The sequence below is a fragment of the Papilio polytes genome, unplaced genomic scaffold (genome assembly GCF_000836215.1).
Source record: "Papilio polytes unplaced genomic scaffold, Ppol_1.0 DF824191.1, whole genome shotgun sequence".
Taxonomy (NCBI): domain Eukaryota; kingdom Metazoa; phylum Arthropoda; class Insecta; order Lepidoptera; family Papilionidae; genus Papilio; species Papilio polytes.
The window spans coordinates 584,285-607,370 of record NW_013525013.1 but is presented as its reverse complement, the minus strand read 5'-3'; the positions used below and the strand labels follow the sequence as shown (position 1 = coordinate 607,370).

Below are 23,086 nucleotides of genomic sequence, written 5' to 3'. Positions count from 1 at the left end.
GAAGCCACGTTTGTTCCGGGTAATCTCCGAAACGGCTGGGCCGATGTCGACCGGACTTTCACTGAAGGGTAGCTGACATAGACGGGCATATTACAGGCTACTTTTTATCTTAATATTGTGTAGACGAAGTCGCGGGCAACAGATAGTTAAGATCTTAATTTAATTTCATAACTTTCAAATAATTCCTCGGTTCTTTCTACAATCAACATTTTATTTAACAAGTAATAATTATTCTGAAAGGAAAAACATTACGGAATTAAGATTTCTAAAGCTCTCAACTTGCTATTACTCGGTTCTCGTTAAAGCGGCCTTTTCCTTGGGGATAACTAGAAAAGCTAAATATACAATATTTTAACCTTTGTAAGTAAAATTTGAATTACGTTATTGACTTAGAACCCCTTAGTAATTTTCAAAGTTTACTTCAAAAGGGTTAATGTTAATAAAATATGGCATTTACTTTAAAATTATACGATATAAAAATTGTTATTATCTATATTTAGGATAGTAAATTACTGCCCTTACATTTTTTTTAGTTTGATCAAATAAAACGTTCAGGAAAGAAAGAAGAAAGAATGCAAAAAAATGTTCTACATATACAGATTTTTCTATGCATCTTGAATGACTTAAAGCTTCAAAAATCTTCAAAAATATAGACTAAAGGATAGTTAGACAAGATAAGAAACACCTTAATTTAGGACCTGTCCCACCAAATTGTAAATTATCTGATAACAATCCAACGTGTAAAATATGTGATGGAAATCGGATTTTGTTCCCTTATCTGATGACGTCATTTATAGCTTTATGAGCCTCTATCAGCCAGTGGTGGGACAGGCCCTAAACCTTTTAATAAAAGCAATTCAATCTATAGCGTGACAATTGACAATATATTATTGGCAACCTCTCAAAGTTGGCTAAAGGTGGCAACTGCCAACTAAAGGTCCTTTCATCGTACCGTGTCCTTGGAGTATCAAATCAACCCAATAATGTCACTTTCTAATGAAACTCAGTATGTTATATCTATACTAATATTATAAAGCGTAAACACACGTTTGTTATATAGGTGTCACCAAACTCAGCATTAATTTTAGGTTTTTTTTTTAATAAAATCCTGGACCTACTAATCGCTTAAGGTTATTTATTTTCACGCTATTAAATTTTGGGGTAGCGAAACGAATCAAACTGCGAACAATTCGCATTTGAAACCCTAGCATTTTTTTAATTTGCTTCTAATGTTGGCATTACTGACTGAAGTAAATGTCCGCAATAGCAGAATTGAATATCTTTTTCATGATTTTTAGCTGATACGAGCTTTCGCCCGCGAATATGTCGGCGTGGAATTAAAAAAACACAAAAGTGAGTAGCCTATGTGTTCTTCCAGACTATCCTCTACATCTTTAGCAAATTTCTCTAACATCTATGTAATTATTCGTATTCGCAATTTCGTAATTCAAATGTAGAGATTTATATCAAATACAGTGCTGTCAACTCTATGTAGCAAATGGTTGAGTCAAACATAGAATTAGCGTTCACAATGAACGCACTCAGAGGGATACGTGCCTCTCTGTAATGGCAGAGGGAACTCGTTACATTATCCTTTGTCTCGCTCCGAACTCTACTGTAACACTTTCACACGAAGACAGTACTTGTAGGACAGAATTGTACTTCCATCATTTGATTGCAAATACTGTTATCTCTGTTTGTCAAAGAGATTGAAAAGGACGACAAGAATTTCAGTACAAATGCAATGTAAAATGGAATCTACATCTAGATAGAAGTACTGTTGTGTCCTCGTGTGAAAGTAGACACATTTTTGTCCCTATTTGTAAAATAGGTTGAAAAGGACGTCAATATTCTAATACAAGTATAATGGAAAAGGGTTTCTACATCTAGGGAAAAGTAATGTTGTGCCCTCGTGTGAAACTACTCAGTTACAATTACAGCGACCCTGTTGTTTTGATACTTCACATTTGAAACTGTCGGAAATGTTTTAGACAAAACATAATTTTAAAATAAAATTTGGAAATCGTTCAAACTTACGAGTGTTTTTTTTAAAAATAAAATTCCGGAAATTCGACCAAATGATACATATTTATAGTCGCTATTTGTACTCATTGCTTAAACTGCACTGAACTCTAGACTGCCCCCCTTTGACTAAACTATCGCACAACTGTTTAGTCGCGCTTTGATTCCTATGCTATAGGCATATGGAGGCTCACTACTCGATTTTAAACGCAACTAAACAGTTGGATTGTGAAACAATCGCACACAGTTGTGCGACAGTAGCGCCCGCAAACAAACTTGAATAGACCATCGAAGCTGGATACGATTCTAGCTTGCATTTGTTTTTTTTTTAAAGTGATAGTGATAAAAAAAAATTATCGCTAGTCCAGTGATGACAGATGATTTTGATTCGCACGAACAATCACTCGAATGTCAAGAGCTCAACCATTATTTATACAAACGTACGATGATTGATGGCTCTGCCAGTATACCGCCGTTTCCTGTTATACGTAATGTTAAATAATACTACATTTTTCAGTACGAAAATTGTTTTTTACATTAATCAATTATACTTTAGTGATTCTTGAATTCTAGCACGAAATTTGTAAGACATTTCGTAACACCAACGATAAACTTTGTCTTTTTTGCAACGTATAAGGATTAGAGGACAGTAACAAATCTAATTTAGTCAATGAAATTACTAATTATTACTTATAAATTTTCGTGCTAGGTCCTCTGTCTTAAAAAATTTATTCATAACAGTGGAAATCATCGTAAAATAATCCGATTTATTGTTACGCGCAAATCATTTTGTTAGGTAAAACGTAAGCTTGCTTTGAAGTTGATAAATTGCTTTTTATTTAAATAAATTAATTAAAAAAGTTAAATAAAATAAACAGCCCATTATTTTGAAGAAATTGTATATTTAAATTAATCTTATCAAGAAATAACACGAGGTTTTTTATAAAACTAAATAAGGTTTTATATTATCTTTCTAGATATAAAAGCAAGCAAATGGAGTGTCGCAAATTTGCTCATAAGTTATAATTTACGGCTTGCATGAGCCAGCGTTTATCCCGTGGGATCCACTTAAGTAAAATTGTCGAGAATTCTGAGTGTAAAAAGTCACATAGTTCAAGCTTCGTTGTAAGTGATTTACTATGAAAACACATACGTTATTTTACTTAGAGCAAAAAAAAATAAAACACGGACACAAAACAGACTATGTTAATACTTTTATAAGAAAATAAATATGTTAATAACCATTTGATGCAAATCACAACTGAGTGTTACTAGAACATGAATACATACATTATTCAAAAGACGTAGGCAAAGTGTCGTAAATAAGGGCAGGCGTGTTCACACTTCAGCGCCTTTCTGTTTAATTGATAATTATCATGAGCGAGAAATTGCTATTTGATATTAAAAGGAATAAAATATCGTAATAAAATATTTTGACACTAGTTAAACACGTTTTTAACTATTGGACTCCGCTGATTGATTTGATTTCAACGCATTTTTATCATAAATGTGTATCACCACACTAATTTTGATATTAGCATTACGTAAACAAATCCTCGTCAGGCAATAGTCACGGTATAAATTGGTTGAATTTTTAGCTAAAATGTATTTGAAACACTCCAAATTTATAGTAAGATGCATAGAGTTTAATAGTTTAAAAACCATGCAGTATTCTTTCTTTATGATGGCAGGGGATAATCTTCAAAAAGATAACCTTCCTTTTCGGGGGAAGATAGGGTATTGTGAGGTTTGTACCCATTAAAACTCCTTCGAGGGCCAGCCTCTCATGTAATGGAAGAGGGTTCCGGGATCTCCGTGGAACTCACCGGAACACCATACAGTATCCAATTATAAAAAAGCAAACATAAATTTCAATGCTTTAAACTAACAAGGATTTTCAAACTCTCAATAGAAAGGAAACGAAAATTTAATGGTTTAAGTTGCTAGAAACAAAAGAGTCTTGGCTTGTTCCAACTTCAGCCGCCGTTGCCGTATTTTGTACATCCCAAATATTTACAAGATTAACGATGTTTGAAATACTTTTGAATATGAAGACAAAGTTTCTTTAGAACTGTGCACGTTCGGAATTTTCTTTAGCGACAAATTTTGAGGAATACTTCAACATATTGAAAAGTGTACGAGCATAACTAAACGTATATAATGTTCTATTCAAAACGTTTAACAGTGGTCGAATCCGCTTTAACGTCTATGGAATGGGCGTCCCGCATGGTGCGATACCAAGACCACAAAGTCGAGAAGTATGACCTATTCTAGTCTTGGCATAATTATAGTCTTTTTCCCCTTTTCTAGTCAATAACAATTTAAATGCTTGTATAAAGTGATTTTATGATTAAAATGTAAAAAATCTACTGTTTTAAAGTAATTATTTCTGCGTTAAAAAACAAATGAATAATACATCCATTATAGTATTGTTTTGGTTACGGTCTACGTTTCTAGTTGGAGAGTGCTTTTGCTTGATATTTTCTAGTTTCACGTCACGTCCTAGATTACAGAAATGTACTCTGGAGTTCTGACGTTAACTTAACTAGTACCTCATGCTTTTGATGAAAAGATTTTTAGAATAATATAAATAAATATGTACTAAAATTCTAGATTCTTAATGATTTTAACTTAGTAAATTAGTACTTTAGTATAAAAAATGTAACGAAAATAAATCAGAAAATTTTAGATCTAAAATTTTGTTTTGAATTTAGGTAGATAATTTTCTCGAATCTTTAGTAATAGCAGGTCTCATAGTAATGGTACTTGGATAACCAGAGTACAAGTTATAAAAAAAAATAGCACAAGCCTAAAAAAGGCAAAGATTTTGGTCTAGAACGATAATAGTCTATCTATACCAAGCGGAAATTTATATAAAAAATAAGTTGTTATATATTTTTAGGTTAGTTGTTGAAACAACAAGCCAATAGTCGTTTAATTTGTTTTATTATTACCAAAGACATTCAAAAATATATAGACTAGACATAGGGTACAACATTATTTCACCGGTAACTTCTTTGTACGGTAACATCTCGATGTCAAATTTGAGACGCTGAGACGCTTCTCAGTGTTTGAATTATTTGTTTGTGCTTTTGAATATCGCACACCAAGTAGTGCTAGTGATTATGTCAAAAATGTTTCAAGTGTTTATGCCTACTCTAAATATTTTTTTATCTCTTTCATCATCATCATCCACTTGCCTTTATCCCTTATGGAGGGTCGGCACAGTATGTGCTGCTTTTCCATACATCTCTATCAGCCGTCATATCTGAATCCACTTTTTTCTTAAGCATATCCTCTTTCACACAATCTATCCATACTTTCTTTGGTCTTCCTCTACCTTTGTAGCCATCCACATTCAGTCATTTTCTGGTTTATGTCCCCATCGTTTCGTTTCTCAATTTCTCCACGATTTTTGAATCTCTTTGATTATTACAATATCAACTCACCTGAGGTACGTTTTGTACTAGAATTCAATTGTATTTGATTATGAATCAATTTTGGATATCGTCGGGAGATCGCTTTGTTGTCAACAATGGCACAAAAGGACCATTGTTCCATGGAAATAGAACGAAGGAAAGTCACGTGAAATTACTTGAATTTCGAGATATTATTTTGGATATTTTAGGTAAGATTTTCGCGACTGCGTTTATTTTGAACAGGTCTAAATACGTGTTAAAAATAACAGTAAAATTTTTAAATTTAATAACAATTTTAACAACTTTTGCTAGTGCATATTTTAGAAAAAGTAACAAAACTAAAACAATAAAAGCTTTATAAATACAGATTAAAAAAAAAAAACAAAATATTACTAAAAATATTATAGAAAGTACTTTACATGTTTCTTTGCCCTTTTAAACAAGCCTAATTTTGTGTTCACAATAATCTTAATGTTACAAAGGGAATTAAAGAGTTTTAATATTTACAAAAAATAGATTTTGTTAGTAATATAGAAACATAATTAAAAGATAAAAAGACAGTTTGCATTTTAATTTTAAAACAAATTAAAGCGACGTTGCTATTTATCCTAAAAGAGAATCATGAAAATCGAATCTGACTAAAATGAGGAAGAAAAAAACGTTTGACGAGCGCCTGCAGAATTAACGTGTTTACGTTTACGAAGAAAAATTAGATGAGGGGAGAAAAATTACATCACAATTGGATTTAACTACAAAAAAATAGCAGTAACTTAGTAAAATATCTTTAATACAGAAAAAAATAAGCAACTTTTTCATTTAAAGCGATAATTAAATTATGACACATAATTACTAAGAAATATGAAATTACGCGACGAATCTTTTACATTTTGAAGCAATGTTATAAAACATTAATTAGATATTCCGCAAGAAATGAAACAACCGCCAAAATATATACAAAAAAGCATAGTTAAACATAATTTCTTCGAACAAAGACTATTTCAAAGAACGCTCTGTATAAAAAGCTATGTAATTGGATGGAATATTAACAAAGGTTACATTTTCCTCAACAATCATTGTACAGTCAGGGAATCTGGTGGTGTCAGATGTTGAGCTTGCTTTGAAACGACGCGGAACTATAACTAATAGGATGCGGCTAAAAGTGTCTGAACGATAAAAGGTCGGTCAGTACACGACTAATGTTTTAATACTATCTCATCGTTTGCGGAACCCAATGCTACCTAATTGTTTATTTGTAATATGCGGGGTTTGTTTCGTTAGGCGTGATGAGGCAATGTTTTTAAAAGTGGGACACCGCGGATTTCCATAACTGTACATTTTGCTACTTAACATGAACGGATAATGAATAAAGTATGTTAAATACTGAAACAATAACTTAAATTTATTCTATTTGTTGTGGGTTTCTCTCGATATACTCATATATATAATCGATATAATCGATATACAAGTATGTATAAAAATTTGTCCTCTCTGTCAGTCACATTAAAAAAGATAGTCTGTTTTGGCAATTTCTTTTGACTATTTATTTTATTTTAACATAAATTTAGAACTTAATGAAGTGGAAAATACACTTTTCTTTTAGTTTTTCTTTGAAAAGACAGTCAAAGGTATTTCAAAGTTTTATATTGTGCGAATTGCGATTTAATGAAGTGAGGGCAAGTCGACGGTTTCGCAGCAAAGATAAATAATCCGGGCAGTTTCACCCCTTAAGGAGTTACAGCAACTTCATCCCTTCAGTTAACGATGTTTTAATATTCTTTTGCGTTTCTTAAATTAGCTAATAAAAGTTTTAATAATTTTTCAACATTTCTAAAATAGAATTTTAAAATAAATGTAATATACTAGCTTTCGCCGGCGACTCCGACCGCGTTGAATTAAAAAAAAAACAAAGGTAAGTAGCCTATGTGTTCTTCCACACTGTTCTCTACATCTATACCAAATTTCATCGAAATCCGTTCAGCCATTTAGTGTACAAACTCTAACAAACATCCATCCATCCATCTAAGCTTTCGCATTTATAATATTAGTATGAAGTATGATTTTTGGTTTAGAATACAAAAAATTGATTCGTCCAACTTCGTAAAAGGCCCTCAAATTATTTACCAAAGATCGTGTACTGAGATTTACTTAGAAAATACGGACTAAAATATATGGAGAAAATGTGAGCAAGTAAATATCTAATACATCAAACCTACTGATTCGTGTAAAATAGAAAAAAATGTTGTTTTTTATTGAAGTAAGCGGGCATCGTACTTTACAGCTCAATATTATAAAAAGCAATGAAATAATTCATCAGTCAATTATTCTGTAGGTTATCAAATTTCCATAGAGTTTGAGTCATGGTAAACAATGTCGATAGGTTCTTTTTAAAAAGTTATTTTGATGCATTTCATCTTTTTAAATTCTACAGCAGTAATATGTAGTTATATCCATTTATTTCGTCTCTAACCAAATTTTATTTTTTGGAAACTTTACAACTGTGAGGAAACATAAAACTCACGACGTCTCCGTAAGGGGTCAGCTGAGTTTTAGTTACAATCTCTAGGGTAATAAACCCGTCTTTATGGTGCAATAAATTCTCAACTTTTTTTAACACTACTGAACAATGACCGAATTTGCTTTTGTCTTTTCCTTCGGTTCATTGAACTTTTATTTTTAAAGAATTACATTTTCAAAAAAAACATTTTTAAAGAAATTTAATTAACTTTTAAATTATTATAATTGTAAAAATATACATGAAACCTTTTTATGTAATACTGTTTTAAAATCTTTTTATGATCCAGGACATAGCGGAGTAACCAATATTACAAAGAGGAAAGATTTGTATTTATGTATGTATTGACATTAGTCAAAAACTACTGGACCGCTTTAAAAATCCTTTCCACATTAGAAAGCTACGTCATCGCCGAGTAAGATCTTACTAATATTATAAATGCGAAAGTGTAGATGGATGGATGGATGTTAGAATTTGTAGCCAAAACAGCTAAATAGATTTTGATGAAATTTGGCATAGATGTAGAGGATAGTCTGGAAGAACACATGGTTACTCAGTTTTGTTTTAAATTAATTCCACGCGGACGGAGTCGCGGGTGAAAGCTTATATTATATTTATAAATATCACGTGACGAAGTCGCAAGCAACAGCTAGTCAAATAGATAAAAGAGTGAAATCAGACCTCAAGGAATTCATTATTCATTTAAATACGGATACTATAAAACTTATTTCAGTCTCACTTCTCATGTTCCAGCACGTCAACTGCTCACAATGTTAAAGTTTATAGCACTTAGCAGATTTTACTATTGAATTTTATTACGTGCTAAAAATTACGTACAAATACATACGTAGGACCGAATTTAGTCTAATCATAATGTATTTTTAAAAGATACATTATGATTATTAATTGTAATGTATTATTTAAATATACATTACAATTAGACTAAATTATACATCCTAATTTTTATGTTATTAACTTTTCTACTACGATCAAAGATTTTTTCAAAAATTTTATCCTAGAACTAGTTGTTGCTTGCGACTTCGTCTGCGTGAAATTAAAAAAAAATAATGACATAGCTTATGCTACTCATTGATAATGTAGCTTCGTAATGGTGATAGAATTTTTGAATTCGGCCTGGTAGTTTTTTAAGTCATGTTAATACAAATCTTTTCTTTTTATAATATTAGTATCGATTTAGATAACCGGATGTTTTAACTGTAGATTAGCGAGTGTTTCGAACTCGGATGTTTCCTTGTGTGCTGTGAACTGTGAGATCAAGTTAACCAGAGATTTAACTTTACTTCTTTATACAAGACTTTTATTTCAAACCATTTTATAATACAGAGAATAAAACATGTTTAAGAATTACAATAAAGAAAAAACCGTTTTAAGTTTATGTTTTCATTTGCTGCTAAATTGAGTTAAGAATATTGAATAAACAATGAGGCTTCGCTTTGTAAATGAAAAAAAAAAAGTTGGTATTTCCTTTAAAAATATGACAAAGCTCGAGCCGTGTTTAAAGTGCGGGACAAAATGAAAGAAGTTTTATGAAAATCTTCATTATTGTACACAATAATACCGGTATCTTACGGCCGTATTCTGAAACGACATTTAAATAAAGAGTCTTAAATGAGACCATGCTTAAGTCCAAATTTCATTAAATTGATATCTGGTAAATTTTAAGCAATGCTTATAAAGCGAAGTGTTTAAGATTCGTTTTAGTATTTGTTTTAGGTTTAAAATGCATGTGTATACTTAATTTATTATATATAAAAATCATTACCCTTCTAGCAATAGTACAAAAATAAAGATAAAATACAAGTGAGACTGTCTTAAAACACACATGTGAAGCAGAATGTTAAACCGAGTGGAACTAAATAACAAAGCTCTTGCGAGCACTTTAGAGAGCAATTGATTCGCTCGCGAGCTTTCTGTGCAAAAGCTTTGTAAGCTCTGTTACTTTCTGACTGCGCCTACAGTAGAACAAATAAAAATTATATAGAAATTCTGATCAAAGTATTTCATTGTTCTGAGCGTATTTAAAATGACAATGAACTTCGCGTTTACACGTATTTTTATTCCTTTACAGAATCTGCGGTAATTTTAAAATGTTATTACACCATCATCATCATCATCATCAGCTCACTATACGTCCCCACCGAGGGGCTCGGAGCCTACCCTAAGTTAGGGTGACTAGGCCATAGTCAACCACGCTGGCCAAGTGCGGATTGGTCGACTTCACACATATCTTTGAATTTCTTCGCCGATATGTGCAGGTTGCATCACGATATTTTCCTTCACCGTAAGAACGTCGGGTATATTATGTACATATGAAAATTCGAAAAATCGAAAATCACATTCGTACATGGCGGGATTCGAACCCAAGACCTGTAGATTACAAGTCAAGTGCTTAAACCACTGAGCCACCGACGTTTGTTAAAATGTTATTACCACTTGGTATTATTGACATGTACTAGAATAACCTACATACTCACAGATGTAATAAGTAAATAAAAATATAATTGTATTACAACTGTTGCGCTCGCTAATCTCTGTTTTAATTGAATAGTCGAACTATTCAGGCAAATCTGTGCGCGTATAGGCAATACTTTATTTGTACGGTTCAACTGACAGTTAAAAATATGCCTACATATGTACGATTCTAATTGAACAGTTCGACTCTTTAGTTAGAACTGATCGTCTGTAGCGAGCTTAACGTAAACTTTGTAAATATAGGTAGTGTTGACATTTGAGAACAACTTATAAAGGTATCGGTAAAGTTTAAGTGAGGTAACTTACACTGAGACACCTCTTCAACACTAAATAATTCACGGAGCTGTAAAAGTTTTGGATGTTTTGAATATTCATGTCTATATACATAACCGTAAACTTAAAGCTTTATATAGTTTATATTTACACAATACTTAATAAATGTAAACTTGATCCTGTTTTGTTACGAACGTGAGCTTTTTATTTAGTTTACAGATTCTTCATATATTCTTTAGACGTCATCAAAAAGTTAATGTTACTAAAATTATAAATGGTAAAGTTTAGATGGATAGATGTTTGTTAGAAAGTGTATCCAAAACAGATGAGTTGATCTCGATGATATCCGCAGACGAGTTGTCCTTTAGTAAACAAATAAGGTATAGCAAGATATTTCTTGCCTATGCTCTTCCTCGCACAACCCAGTTCCCCTTCCCTTTTCTTATACAAAAAGGATAACAGGATTAATATTAGGACTCCGACACGCAAATTCATCAGACGAAATGCGGAAAAATCGTGTAAAATGTCATTGTTGACTCTACCTCTAAACTATCACTTTAATAAATATTGTAATTTTACATTGTCTAATAATATGAAAAAAAACAGTAGAAAAACACTTTCTAAATAATATATTAAGGCGTTGTTACATTTTTATATCTTCTTTCAAATGAACAAGTAAAATGTTTGTGTGCAAAATTGAATGCAATCTCATTTAACCCGAGACTTAATCCTGATAAAGAGCTTTTCTCTGCGATTTTACGTTTCGTACAAATAAAAGCTTTTACCAATTTATTTTAATTTTGTAATTAAAGTGAATTGGATATTTGTTTAAACGTAATTCGTTCACAGATTAAGTAATAAAATATGAAAACTTAAAAATAGTTTGTCGTCACAATTCAACACTAGGTTTAATTTTCTCTAAATGTTTTTCGCTTTTACAAGATACCAGCTTTCGCCCACGGCTCCGTCGTCGTAAAAAACAAAAGTGAATAGCCTATGTGTTCTTTCAGACTATCCTCTACGTTTATCCTAAATTTTATCGAGATCCGGGTAGCCGTTTAAGCTACAAACTAACAAACATCCATTAATCTAAACTTTCGCATTTTTAATATTCGTAAAGTAGTAAAATTATTGACAAAAACGGTTACAAAACATTATCCAAAAATTGGTCTGTAATTAAAAATTGTACACAATGAAAAAAGAAATCTGTTTTAATTTCTTATAGTACACTCATATGTAGTCAAAGTTTACATTTTTGGTACAAATGTAATGCTTTATTTGTAACATTTCAAGTAAGATACTTACATGTTAAGTACATTAAGACACCTCTCATTGTAACATGCACGATGTTACTATAATGCCCGTAGGAGATTTAGGAATACAAAGATCTTTTACCTATGACTGCGTCTGCGTGATATTAAAAAAAAGAAATTATTCTTTGTGTTCTTCCAGATTGTACTCTACATTTATTCCAAATTGCTTCGATATCCGTTCAGTAATTTAGGCTACAAACTCTATTAAACATTAGTAAGATTGATTGATTTCTTTAAACTACTTTTTTTATTGATATTCATTTCCATGAAAGAAGTGGATTCAGATATGACGGCTGATAAAGATGTATGGAAGAGCAGCACATACTGTGCCGACCCTCCGTAAGGGATAAGGGCAAGTGCATGATAATGTTCATTTTGCTATATTGTGTCTCCAATGTACGTTTAACAAAATACCTTTTATCATTAGTCATTAAAAGCCTACATTAAGTTTATTATCGTTTTACGATCCGGCTAAACGTAATGGCGGCTGATATTTTATCTTAACTGTTCCGACATTAAAACATAATCGCTTTAACGTTTCAATTTTGGTCGAAAGTTGAATAAAAACTAGCTGAAAATTTAGATACAAACTTGTTATTTTATTAAATGTTTTTACCTTTTCTATTATGACTTAAGACCTTAAAAAGTATCACCTTCTCCGTCAGGAAACTCATCTTATATTCTATTCAACATCTAGCAACTATTGCGGTTGTCCGTTGTCGTGGTTGATTTTTGAGGTTCCTTTTTGTTTGCCTTTTTCTCTTATAGAATTATCTACACTAAGTACTCCCTTAGTGACGATCTCTAAATGTGAAATTAACGTTTATCTATATCTATACATTATGTATCTTTCTATGTATTTAAATAACTCAAAAACTACTGGGTCGTTTTTAAAAAATCTTTCACCGTTAGAAAGATAATTTATCTGTGAGTAACATAGGTTTTCATTAGTTTTATTTCCACGCGGACGAAGTAGTAAGCAACAACTTGTTCGTAATATAATTGTATTATATTGCTGTTTTCATTCATTTTAATCCCGATGAGTACGATGTTCCATAGGTTTAGCTTGAATGCAAGTTTTATCTCTAGTCGACTTTCTAAAAATTATTCATATTTTCTACTTAAGTTGAAAATATCAAATATGCACCGTCATGTTCGTAAATAGCGTAAAATTTTACACAATGCTTCTAAACCTCTTTTAAGCTCTTGAATATTTTATCGTCAGACGGAAAGTATGTACATTCTTGGCGTTGAAAGTGGAGCGTTCACGTAATGCTCTCTCTAAACAATCATCTGTGCGGGGAGAGGAATATACCACGCTAGGACCACGAGTTACATGAAAGTACACGGAACACGGAATATTGAACTATCTATGTACTTTAACTTTGCGTCCTGTCTAACAAGTCGACATAATCTTTGGTAAATCACTGAAGCTAGTTAATCTTTGCAATTGGAAGAATTTGTTATATGCTCTGCTCAAAACCGCAGTAATCTTTCGAAATACTTCGTGTGCTGGATTTAGAAGGTATTTTTACTCTTAAAACTTATAAACAGTAAAAAGTTCTTTGCGTTAAAGCAAAGAATCTTTTGCTATCTGTGGCACAATTCGTACTTAAAATATATTAAAACCCGTTGCGTTAAAATACTAAGCATATATAGGAACAAACAGCGGTAAGCAATTTTGTCTTATTCCATGTAGTTAGTCATCTTGTTTTAGTAAATTTTTATACTTTGTAAGTTGTAATGTTTTTGTTGATACAATGGTTCAAATAGGGACAAGATTACCTTATATTTTATTACTGGTAACAGCAATGTAATGTACAATTAAAATGTTATTGAACTGACAGTATTAGACGTCTTGTTGCTCTGTTACTAAGAGGATTTAGCTATGAATATTTCTTCATTAATTCCCACTGTTTACGTCCACGTGACTCGCTGACACTCAGATTGGCATCCTGAGCATTAAGAGATATTAGTGACGAATTTGAGTAGCAATTAGACTATTAAAGACTGTTATTTCTGTTAAAATGACCTTATTTTATAATTATAATTGTCTTAAATTTTATAACTGTCTTTACAATAGTTTTTCAGTTCATTTAATTTCAATGCAAAGTAAATGCATTTACGTAATGACGGAGAATTTTTTCCGGTGCAGGGACGTGTAGTCAACGTTACAGTTAGCTGTGCGTTGAATAAGTAAACCTTGTTCTAATGAGGGCAACGCACGATGTAAGATCAATAGAGAGAGATAACGTCATAAGAGGGAGAGAGAGAGAGGTTGACAATTCTGAGTAATTTGTTTCAATTTTAGATAAGATTGATTACTGGCTGTTGATTCGTCTGCGTGAAATTAAAAAAATAAAAAGTACCTTATTACTAATAAACGTATCCTTAACGTAACGTAACTTTTTAATCGTAAAAATTTTTAAAATCTACATAGTAGTATTTGAGTTATTTCAATAAATAAAAAACTAATCTTTTCTTTTATAATATCAGTATAAATAAAAAAAAATATCTTTTAGTGGGAAAAAATTATTTTTATAGTATACTTTGTTGAAAATGTTAACTAGATTATTACTTTATTTTTTAACAATACAAGCATTTTTAAAGTAATCATTCAAGCTAAAATTTTCGATATCCATTCGACCGAAGTTTACATTCCAAGAAACTGTTCCGAGTAACCCAGTTCCATTTTATGCGAAGTTTCAATGTTTCGAAACAAACCAATATCAAAATTATACCTTACTTTCACGTCCAATTTGTTAAAGTTAAAGAAAACAGAACTTTCTTCGTAATAACTTTAAGTTGAAGTTTATTTTTTTTCTACTTAGAAACTCTAATACAATATTTTTGACAAAGAATATACAAGTTTTTCAGAAGTTTAGAACGTGTAGGTACGCTTTTAAGGCGTTACTAGAGCATGATGCCACTGGAATTCGCCAAAATAGCGAAGCGACCGCGATAGACTAGATTAGACTAGATATACAAAAGTGTTGTCTACCTTCAATCAGAGGATGAGACGCATAGATAGAAAATACTTCCCCATACATGTTCCATTCCCTGTCATATCCACTTGTTTACTAAAACATGTAGGTGCATATTCATTGTGCACTTGACACAGTATGTGTATGATGCAATTCGTGTGAGATAAATATATATTCAGTTAAAACTAGCTTTCAAAGCTGAGTGGCTTGCCTTTGAAGTTGACTGACTGAAGACTAAATAAATCTTGCGGAATCATCCGCAACGGGAACGTCTGTTTATTTATGAAGTAACTATTCAATACGTAATCAGTTTAAAATATAAACAATGTAGTTCGTAATACGTTCTTTTAAAAGACTTATTTTAGTAACGTTATTTAAGAACGGACGCACACCTTTGACTGAACTATCGATTGTCGATTGTTTCGCAGCCAATTCAAATGTTTAGTTGCACAACTCCAAATCGAGTAGTGTGTATTTTTTATACTACATAGAATATTTTATTTGAGTACTTATTATGTCCGGATTTATGCAGAATGTAAACAACACACACTTATTTGTTGCCCAAGATGTCAGCAATTACAGCAATTTTTTCAAATATATTTTTTTTAATAAAAAGCCCTACACTTACTACACGCTTGAGCGTATATATTTTCACGCTATTAAATTTAGTTGATACATAAATTAGATAAAAACCCTAATGTGGGAAAGAGACCATAAGTTGCTGCCAACATCAAGGAAGCAAAGTTGCCATGGTTTGTCATAATGACATGTCATTTTGACATTTGAAATTTCAAATGACACATGTAAACAACAAAACAAAATTTTCATAATTCTATGCGGGTGAAGTTGCACGGGAACTATTTATTAAAGTTGACAAAATTCATTTTTCACTTACTTCCTATGTAAACGTTTTTAGCTGTATTTATTAAAAATGTTAGGGTTATATTTGTTTTGTTTTATTAACGTTATTCTTATGAGTAAACGGTTTTAATTTGTCAATGTAATTGTTTGTCGGAGAACTATTATTTGAGAGCTTGATAAATGTATTTTCTGATCCGTCTTACGAGAGAAATAGAAATTGTTTACTTGAAAACATAATACTTCTGGTTCTTCAGTATTTCTACGACAAATATACAGTTCAAATTTATATCTATTCTAATATTATAAAGAGGAAAACTTTGTATTTTTGTATTTTTGTATGTATTGAAATAACTCAAAAACCACTGGGCCGATTTTAAAAATTCTTTCACCATCAGAAAGGTAATTTATCTGTGAGTAACATAGGCTATTTTATTATTACTGATGTCTAGGAACTATTAATAAACAGCGTGTTTCTAGACGCCGGCGTTAAAAAATTACTAAACTTTAACTTTTCTCGTCTTACGCTGCCTAAACCGTTAGAGGCATATAAAAATAATGTATGAAAGAAATGTAGATCTCAAAATGTTCTACAGCAAAGTGCGCGATAGCTTATTGTAGCAGATTTTATTCTATAAAAGAATGGAATAGGATAGATGTATGATTTTATACTTTTATCGGTAATACAGTAAATTTACTAGGTCGGGTTTTTTTTGACAGATAGACAATAAAACTTGTAACACAACGTTTATATAAATTTTGTCTTATAAAACGCGATCATACAGACAATCAAACTTCATATAGAATGTATTAATTAAATAATTTGGAAAACAAACAACAAAAGTGTAAATCTCAAAATTGTCGCTTACGTTAGTTTACGTGGGATTCATCGATATATTGTCATTATTACATAAACGCTTATGAAAACCAATTATCTCTGATATTAAAGACTTTTAGAATAGTATCCTGTCATATATTATGAGAATAGTCCCCCCAGCATATAGCAAATATCCTCCCTATGCTATACGTGACTTCAACTTATTTCAACGGATTATAAGCCCACGTTTCGGCTTCATATCCCATATCCGGCAACACGTAGCCTTGTTTACACATTCAGGGATATAATTTTCTCTATTTACAGAACATAATTATGTATGAACACAGTCGAGGACGTTTATTTCCTACCCACGATGAAATATCATCGTATGTGGTATGCGATTTAAATTCTTTAACTGTACTTCAAAGTTAAATCAACTAGCCGCATGCTCACAAACTACTTGTGGAGGTAGTACTAAGTACACTTAAATCGTAATATACTGTGCTTAAGTTACATTGGTTAACGATTCAGTTAGAACTATTAAGTTACCACTAAGCGCCTTGATCAAACTACGAAATACATATATATGCCTATTAAAAATATAATGCTTTTCTATAGCCAATTTTTATGTATGGCAACACTGTTGTTTACTGGCATGACGTTATGCTAGCAAGGCAGTCTAATCCGATCGACGGGAGCATAACAAGTATAGAGTTTACCAATAAAATTCTATATTTATCAAAGGAATCAAAGTGCGACTAAACAGTTGTGCGATAGTTTAGTTTTAGGTGTACGCATGCTCTAATAAGTCTGTAATAAACGTTATTTAAAGAGTATGTGATAAAAGTTACTTAGGTATATAATACCTGTAAAAAAAAAAACCATACTAATTTCTATGCTTATAGCATGCGCAGCGGGTTTGCCTGAATTAGTATGCATTAATGCTAACGATGCTAGACGCGTATCCCACTTGATTATATCATGAATGCTAGATTCCATTTTATACCAAGATTTTTAATATTTCCAACATTATCTACGGAGTGGAAATGTGTTACAAAAATTTTAAAATGTTTATAAGCAGCAATTTCCACTGCTAAGAAAAATAATTCATGCAAATTTTGTCTCTTTTTTTTGTAATAAGAGTGAAAGAGATAGGTATATCTTGTCATAGTAATATTTCTGAGAATATGACGTCATCCAAAGATCTGAATGCCTTTCTACGAAATATGACTTTACTGCCTTACCAGCCAGTCGCTTAAAATATTAAGTGGTCTATTGAAGTGCATTTTACAAGTATTTGATTTTAGAAACAGGTTAGGTAGAAATTATTTTCTTATATACCTTAGTAACAGAGTCATGCTAAAGTTAAAGAAATAAAATCCAGTATGTTGAAATAATTCCATTGTATTCTACTTGATTGTGGCTTACAACTCTAAAATACTTCAACATTTCATCAAATGAAAACTAAACTCAACTTAGTTTCTAAGTATTGGGATAACTAACCAAGTGCTGTTCGATGTCCTCGCTAACTTTAACCCTCAATGTGCTCCACAAGTATTAACAAAGTTACAGCGTGTCTTGTCTTAATAAATTAACTGTTAATAAGTGTATTTTAATATGAGTATATCCTAGGTATCTTATTACTAGAAACGATACGCAACAAAGTTCAACAATCAAAACGCCGCAAATGGTTATGTATTGGCCATACGCCGGGATCCTAGTCACATTCCCAGGGAGGCCCTGGAGTGGATGCCAATGGGAACAAGAAAGCGTAGCCATCCTAAACAAATTTGGCGGCAATCAATAGCGGCCGACATAAAGACAATCGGGCTGTCATGGCCCGAGACAAACACAGAGCCCAGGGTAGCCAGGATAGAGCAAGCTAGCGGCGATCTGTGGACGCCCTCTGCATTTCGAGGACATAAGAGCATAAGAACCAAAGATGTGTATTTTAAAATTCCATAAAACAAAAAGAAAACGAAGTTTTATTTGTACAGGAGTAGACCTATGTTTAGTGCAGGGCTGTAGACATATTACTGACGAAAGAAAACATAAAAAAGGTTTGGTACCTCAAAGCTTGAATTTTAACTCCTTCCCTTGACGATCGTTTTAGATGTTAGAGAAAAGCCGTGGATCGAGTGTAAACTTTATTTTGCATACAAATGTCGGCAGCAGCTGGCGTAGCGTTTGAACTGAATATTTTCTCGTGTCGATTTCTAGGAAGTTTATTTAAACTTATTTACTTTTTACTTATACATAATCTTTTCTAAACTTGTAATATGGAATTATCAAGATTACAATTAACTATTATATGTCTATATTACTTTCGCCCACGACTTTGTCTGCGCGGTTAAAACAAAAGTAAGTAGCCTATGTGTTCTTTCAGACTATGCTTTATATCTAGCCCAAATTACATCCAGATCCGATCAGCCGTTTAGGATACAAAGTCCAACAAACATCCATCCATCTAAACTTTCGCATTTATAATAATAGTAAGATTTGCTTAGTTTAATCTGCATAGCAACACATTTCGAAATATGAAATAAAATGTTATTTTACTCTTTGGAACATATTACGTCAATAACCAATATTCAATTAACTCATGTTTTATTGATAAATATTGACTTTGTTGTGTTTGTATTTGAAGCGGATACGAACAGCTTTATTGCCTAAATGTAAAGAGGCTTCACAAAAACGGTATAATAATGATAGAAAGGCAAAGAAAAACATTTATAATTTCCTTCATAAACTGCGTACAAAGAACAGATGTTTATATAACTTCCTTGTATATTATCGATGGTTTTTTATTTGATTATTTAACCTAAATTATGTTATTTATAAAGCTACCACGTTATCTTTTATAAAAGAAACTTAGCAAATTAATTTAAATTAAATAGTTTGAAAAGACATTACAAACTAAGTTAAAACAAACTGGAAGCTTTAAAGATATTTTACTTTGAATTTTAAACAATTTCTTGAACTAATTTTCATTGGAAATGAAACTTTAGATTACTTTAGTTAGAATTCAAATTTAATAAATAAAGAAAACGTTTATAATTATCGGTTCTTATGATAAATTTGAAGATTATTTTTAACTTACGTTCAAACCCTAATAACATCGATTAAATTTACTAAGTCCCAGAAACTGTTAACTAATTTTGTTATAAATATAAAAATTTTAAAAGTCTAGTCGTAAACCGTTAGCTAGTAAATAACAAGAAATATAATAAAAGGTAAATCAAAGCTTCCAAAAATCCCACGTAATCTTCTCCGTGGAGATTTGCTCGTAATATCCGAGAGAGAATTTTTGTAAAAGGTTAGAGTTTGTCGTCCGTAAAATAAGATATCCTGTTAACGAGATTCTTTTAGTAAAGAACTAATACGATTTACGAAAGGTTTTTGAAAGAGATATAGAATTTTTCATATAAAAATGTAACTTGCGGTTCCCATATGATGTAACACGTATTTTACCTACTTTTTTATGTTTTTCGTATTCTGCTTTACATAATCACTATCGTAATTTAAATCATTTACAAGTTAAACTAAGTTGCGAAGACATTCTTAGCTTATTAACAGTTTTTATTCTATATCATTGACTAAAACGACACACTTGAAAAATCGGATTTTTTGTCTTACGACTATTTACATCGGAGTCATCTTGACCATCGACAAATAATCACTGTTTCTTTTTAATACAGTAAATTAATAAAAAAGAAAGCAAATTTATATTTTTAAATAAATATAACCTTGTTCAAACTCATCAATCTAAGAAAACAAATCAGCAAGCAATAGTATTGAAAGGCTGCAATAATTCAACGCACAGCTCAGGTAACCTTTGGGGGAATCACGTTAAGGAGAAGACACATTATATGAGAATAAGCGATAATACAAGCGGAGCGGGAAACTGTTTAGTGGTTAATGTTTTTTTAAACAAAGTAATGATCTTATTAAAACTTTGATTTAATATTTCTTTGTGGAATTATGCATTGAATATTCTATTAATAATTAAAAAATGATATAATTTATCACACTATAAAAGATAACTAAGACAATGAAAGTTAATATGGATAGATGCTTGTTAGAGTTTGTAACCTAAAGTGCTGCACTGGACTCGATAAAATTTAGCATAGATGCAGATAATAGTCTGGAAAAAACACATAAACTATTGATTGTTTTTATTTTTTAAGTTTGAATAGATAACTAGTACTTAAATATTTTATTTATGAATAAAAATTGTACACTATATCCTCATTCTTATATCGTACGTCGAAATTAATCAGAAGAGAATCAAGAGATGGGAATAAATAATCCGACTCGCTTTGAATCAATCAATTGATTGTAATTCAAGCGCTCTTCAGACGGATAGGAACCTTTACGTGTACAAAAGTTACAACCGAACCTTGCGGGAGATATTTGCTTAAGTAATACGAGTACGTGTACAATACAGTGAAGCTGATCGCATGTATCGGCTTACGGAGAACGAGTAACAAAATTCTTATTGGATTTTAGAAGAGAATAAATTGATACATTTGAAATAAACATTCTACAAGACTAAAACGTGTTACTGTTAAAAAAATAGGATTACCTTTCGCTCGTGAATCCGTCCGCGTGAAATTAAAAAAATGTTAAAGTATGTAGCCTATGTTTTCTTCAAGACTATCCTCTACTACCTCTACATCTATCCAAAATTTCATCGAGATACGTTCAGCAGTTTAGGCTGAAAACTCTAACATCCAATCATCTAGGTTTTGCTAGAAAATCAAAGTAAACAGTGATGTACAGGAAGTCCAAATCTTAGTCTGGCCCACGGTAGTATGAGCCAACGGAAGGTTAAGACTCTTTTGCCGGAGACCATGGCACTCTTTGAGTTCATTCACAATTCTACTTAGCTATATTAAGGGCTGTAGCTGGTGTTGTTAACTGTAATGTTACCATGATGCTGACCTTTATAAAAAACGCAAGGTACTTATTTTTTTTTCTATATTTCAGATACGAAACCTACAAGGCAACGCTAAAGAAGATCCCCGCGACGCGACTGTCGCGGCTGACTGAGGCGCTCGCTAACTACGACCCCGTGCTCAACGAATACTTCTTCGATAGACATCCCGGAGTCTTCGCACAAGTACTCAATTATTACAGGTAATAATTGCGTTTAAGTTCATCATATCACCAGCTCACTATATGTCCGCACTGAGGGGTTCGAAGCCTATCCTAAGTTAGGGTGACTATCTTTCGCCTAAACTAAATTACTATCTTTCGCTTGCGACTTCGTCCGCGCGAAGTTAAAAAAGTGACTAGTCTATTTATTATTCCAAACTATGTTCTATATTTATGCCGAACTAGCTCATGCGACTTCATCCCATAAATTTATAAAAAAATCATTTTATTGTTTACATTAGTCAAATTATCAATTGCAAATGTCAAAATGACATGACATGATGTTAAACCATGGCAACCTTGCTTCCTTAATGTTGCCAGCAACTTATGGTCTCTTTCCCACATTAGGGTTATTATTCAAAATATTTACCCCCTAAGTTTGATGGAGTGAAAATATATAGCCTAAAGCGTGACGTAAGTGTAGGGCTTTGTATTAAAAAAGGAATTATTCCCACAAATGTTGTAATTGCTGACATCTTAGGCAACAGAGAAGTGTGTGTTTACGCTTTATTATAATAGTATAGATTTGATCTATAAACTAACAATCATCGTTCTAAACTTTCGCATTTAGATTATTAGTTAAATTTCTTTATCTATCGCCAACGTCCTTTTTTAATCCTAATAATTTTTACATCAAACATTTATATTATTCATTATTTTATTATAAAACGATCGTAAATGCTTTAATAAATTACTTAATTAGCAACCGCTGTATTTAAATCCAGTGAAGAGTAACGCAATTAAAGCGACGAGCGAATGTGTGACTACAATGTACGCTTCAAAATTAAAGGCCTATTAGGTACAAAGAAAGTCCCGGCCGGGGGCGAAATTTTGCGTGGGACGAAATTTTTATCGCTCGTTTAGCAAAATTATAATACAATTATTAAGATAAACATTTTTTGTTACAAAAAAATTATGTTTAATAATCTGTTTTGTTTTAATACGTGAAAATTATGAAGCTTAGAAACAAGGCAAAGGTACAAGAACCAGGGACGGAGAGAACGAGGATGTTTGTACCGTTGACCATACGACGTGAAACTTTTTAAGTCAAACTAAATCAACTGTGCATTCTAACACACGATTGAACCATAACTTAATATATTACAGTGGTAGAGCCCGCTTTATCATTGCACGATTGGGCCGGTTCGCCCGGTGCAATACCACGACCACACAGAAAACAGGCGTGAATTGCTATTCGTGGAAGTGTGGTGCAGGACCCCTAATTTTAGTCCCTTTCC

General features: G+C 31.9%; 1 protein-coding gene across 2 annotated transcripts in view; it reads left to right on the top strand.

Annotated features, from left to right (window-relative positions):
• The window catches only part of LOC106110767 (potassium voltage-gated channel protein Shaw-like), an 82,628-nt gene that overhangs the window by 5,146 nt on the left and 54,396 nt on the right, over window positions 1–23,086 (top strand). For both annotated transcript variants that reach the window (XM_013292668.1, XM_013292667.1), the window contains exon 2: window positions 21,681–21,830. In XM_013292668.1, coding sequence (XP_013148122.1) covers window positions 21,681–21,830 — 150 coding nt within the window. The remainder of the gene's footprint in view (window positions 1–21,680; window positions 21,831–23,086) is intronic.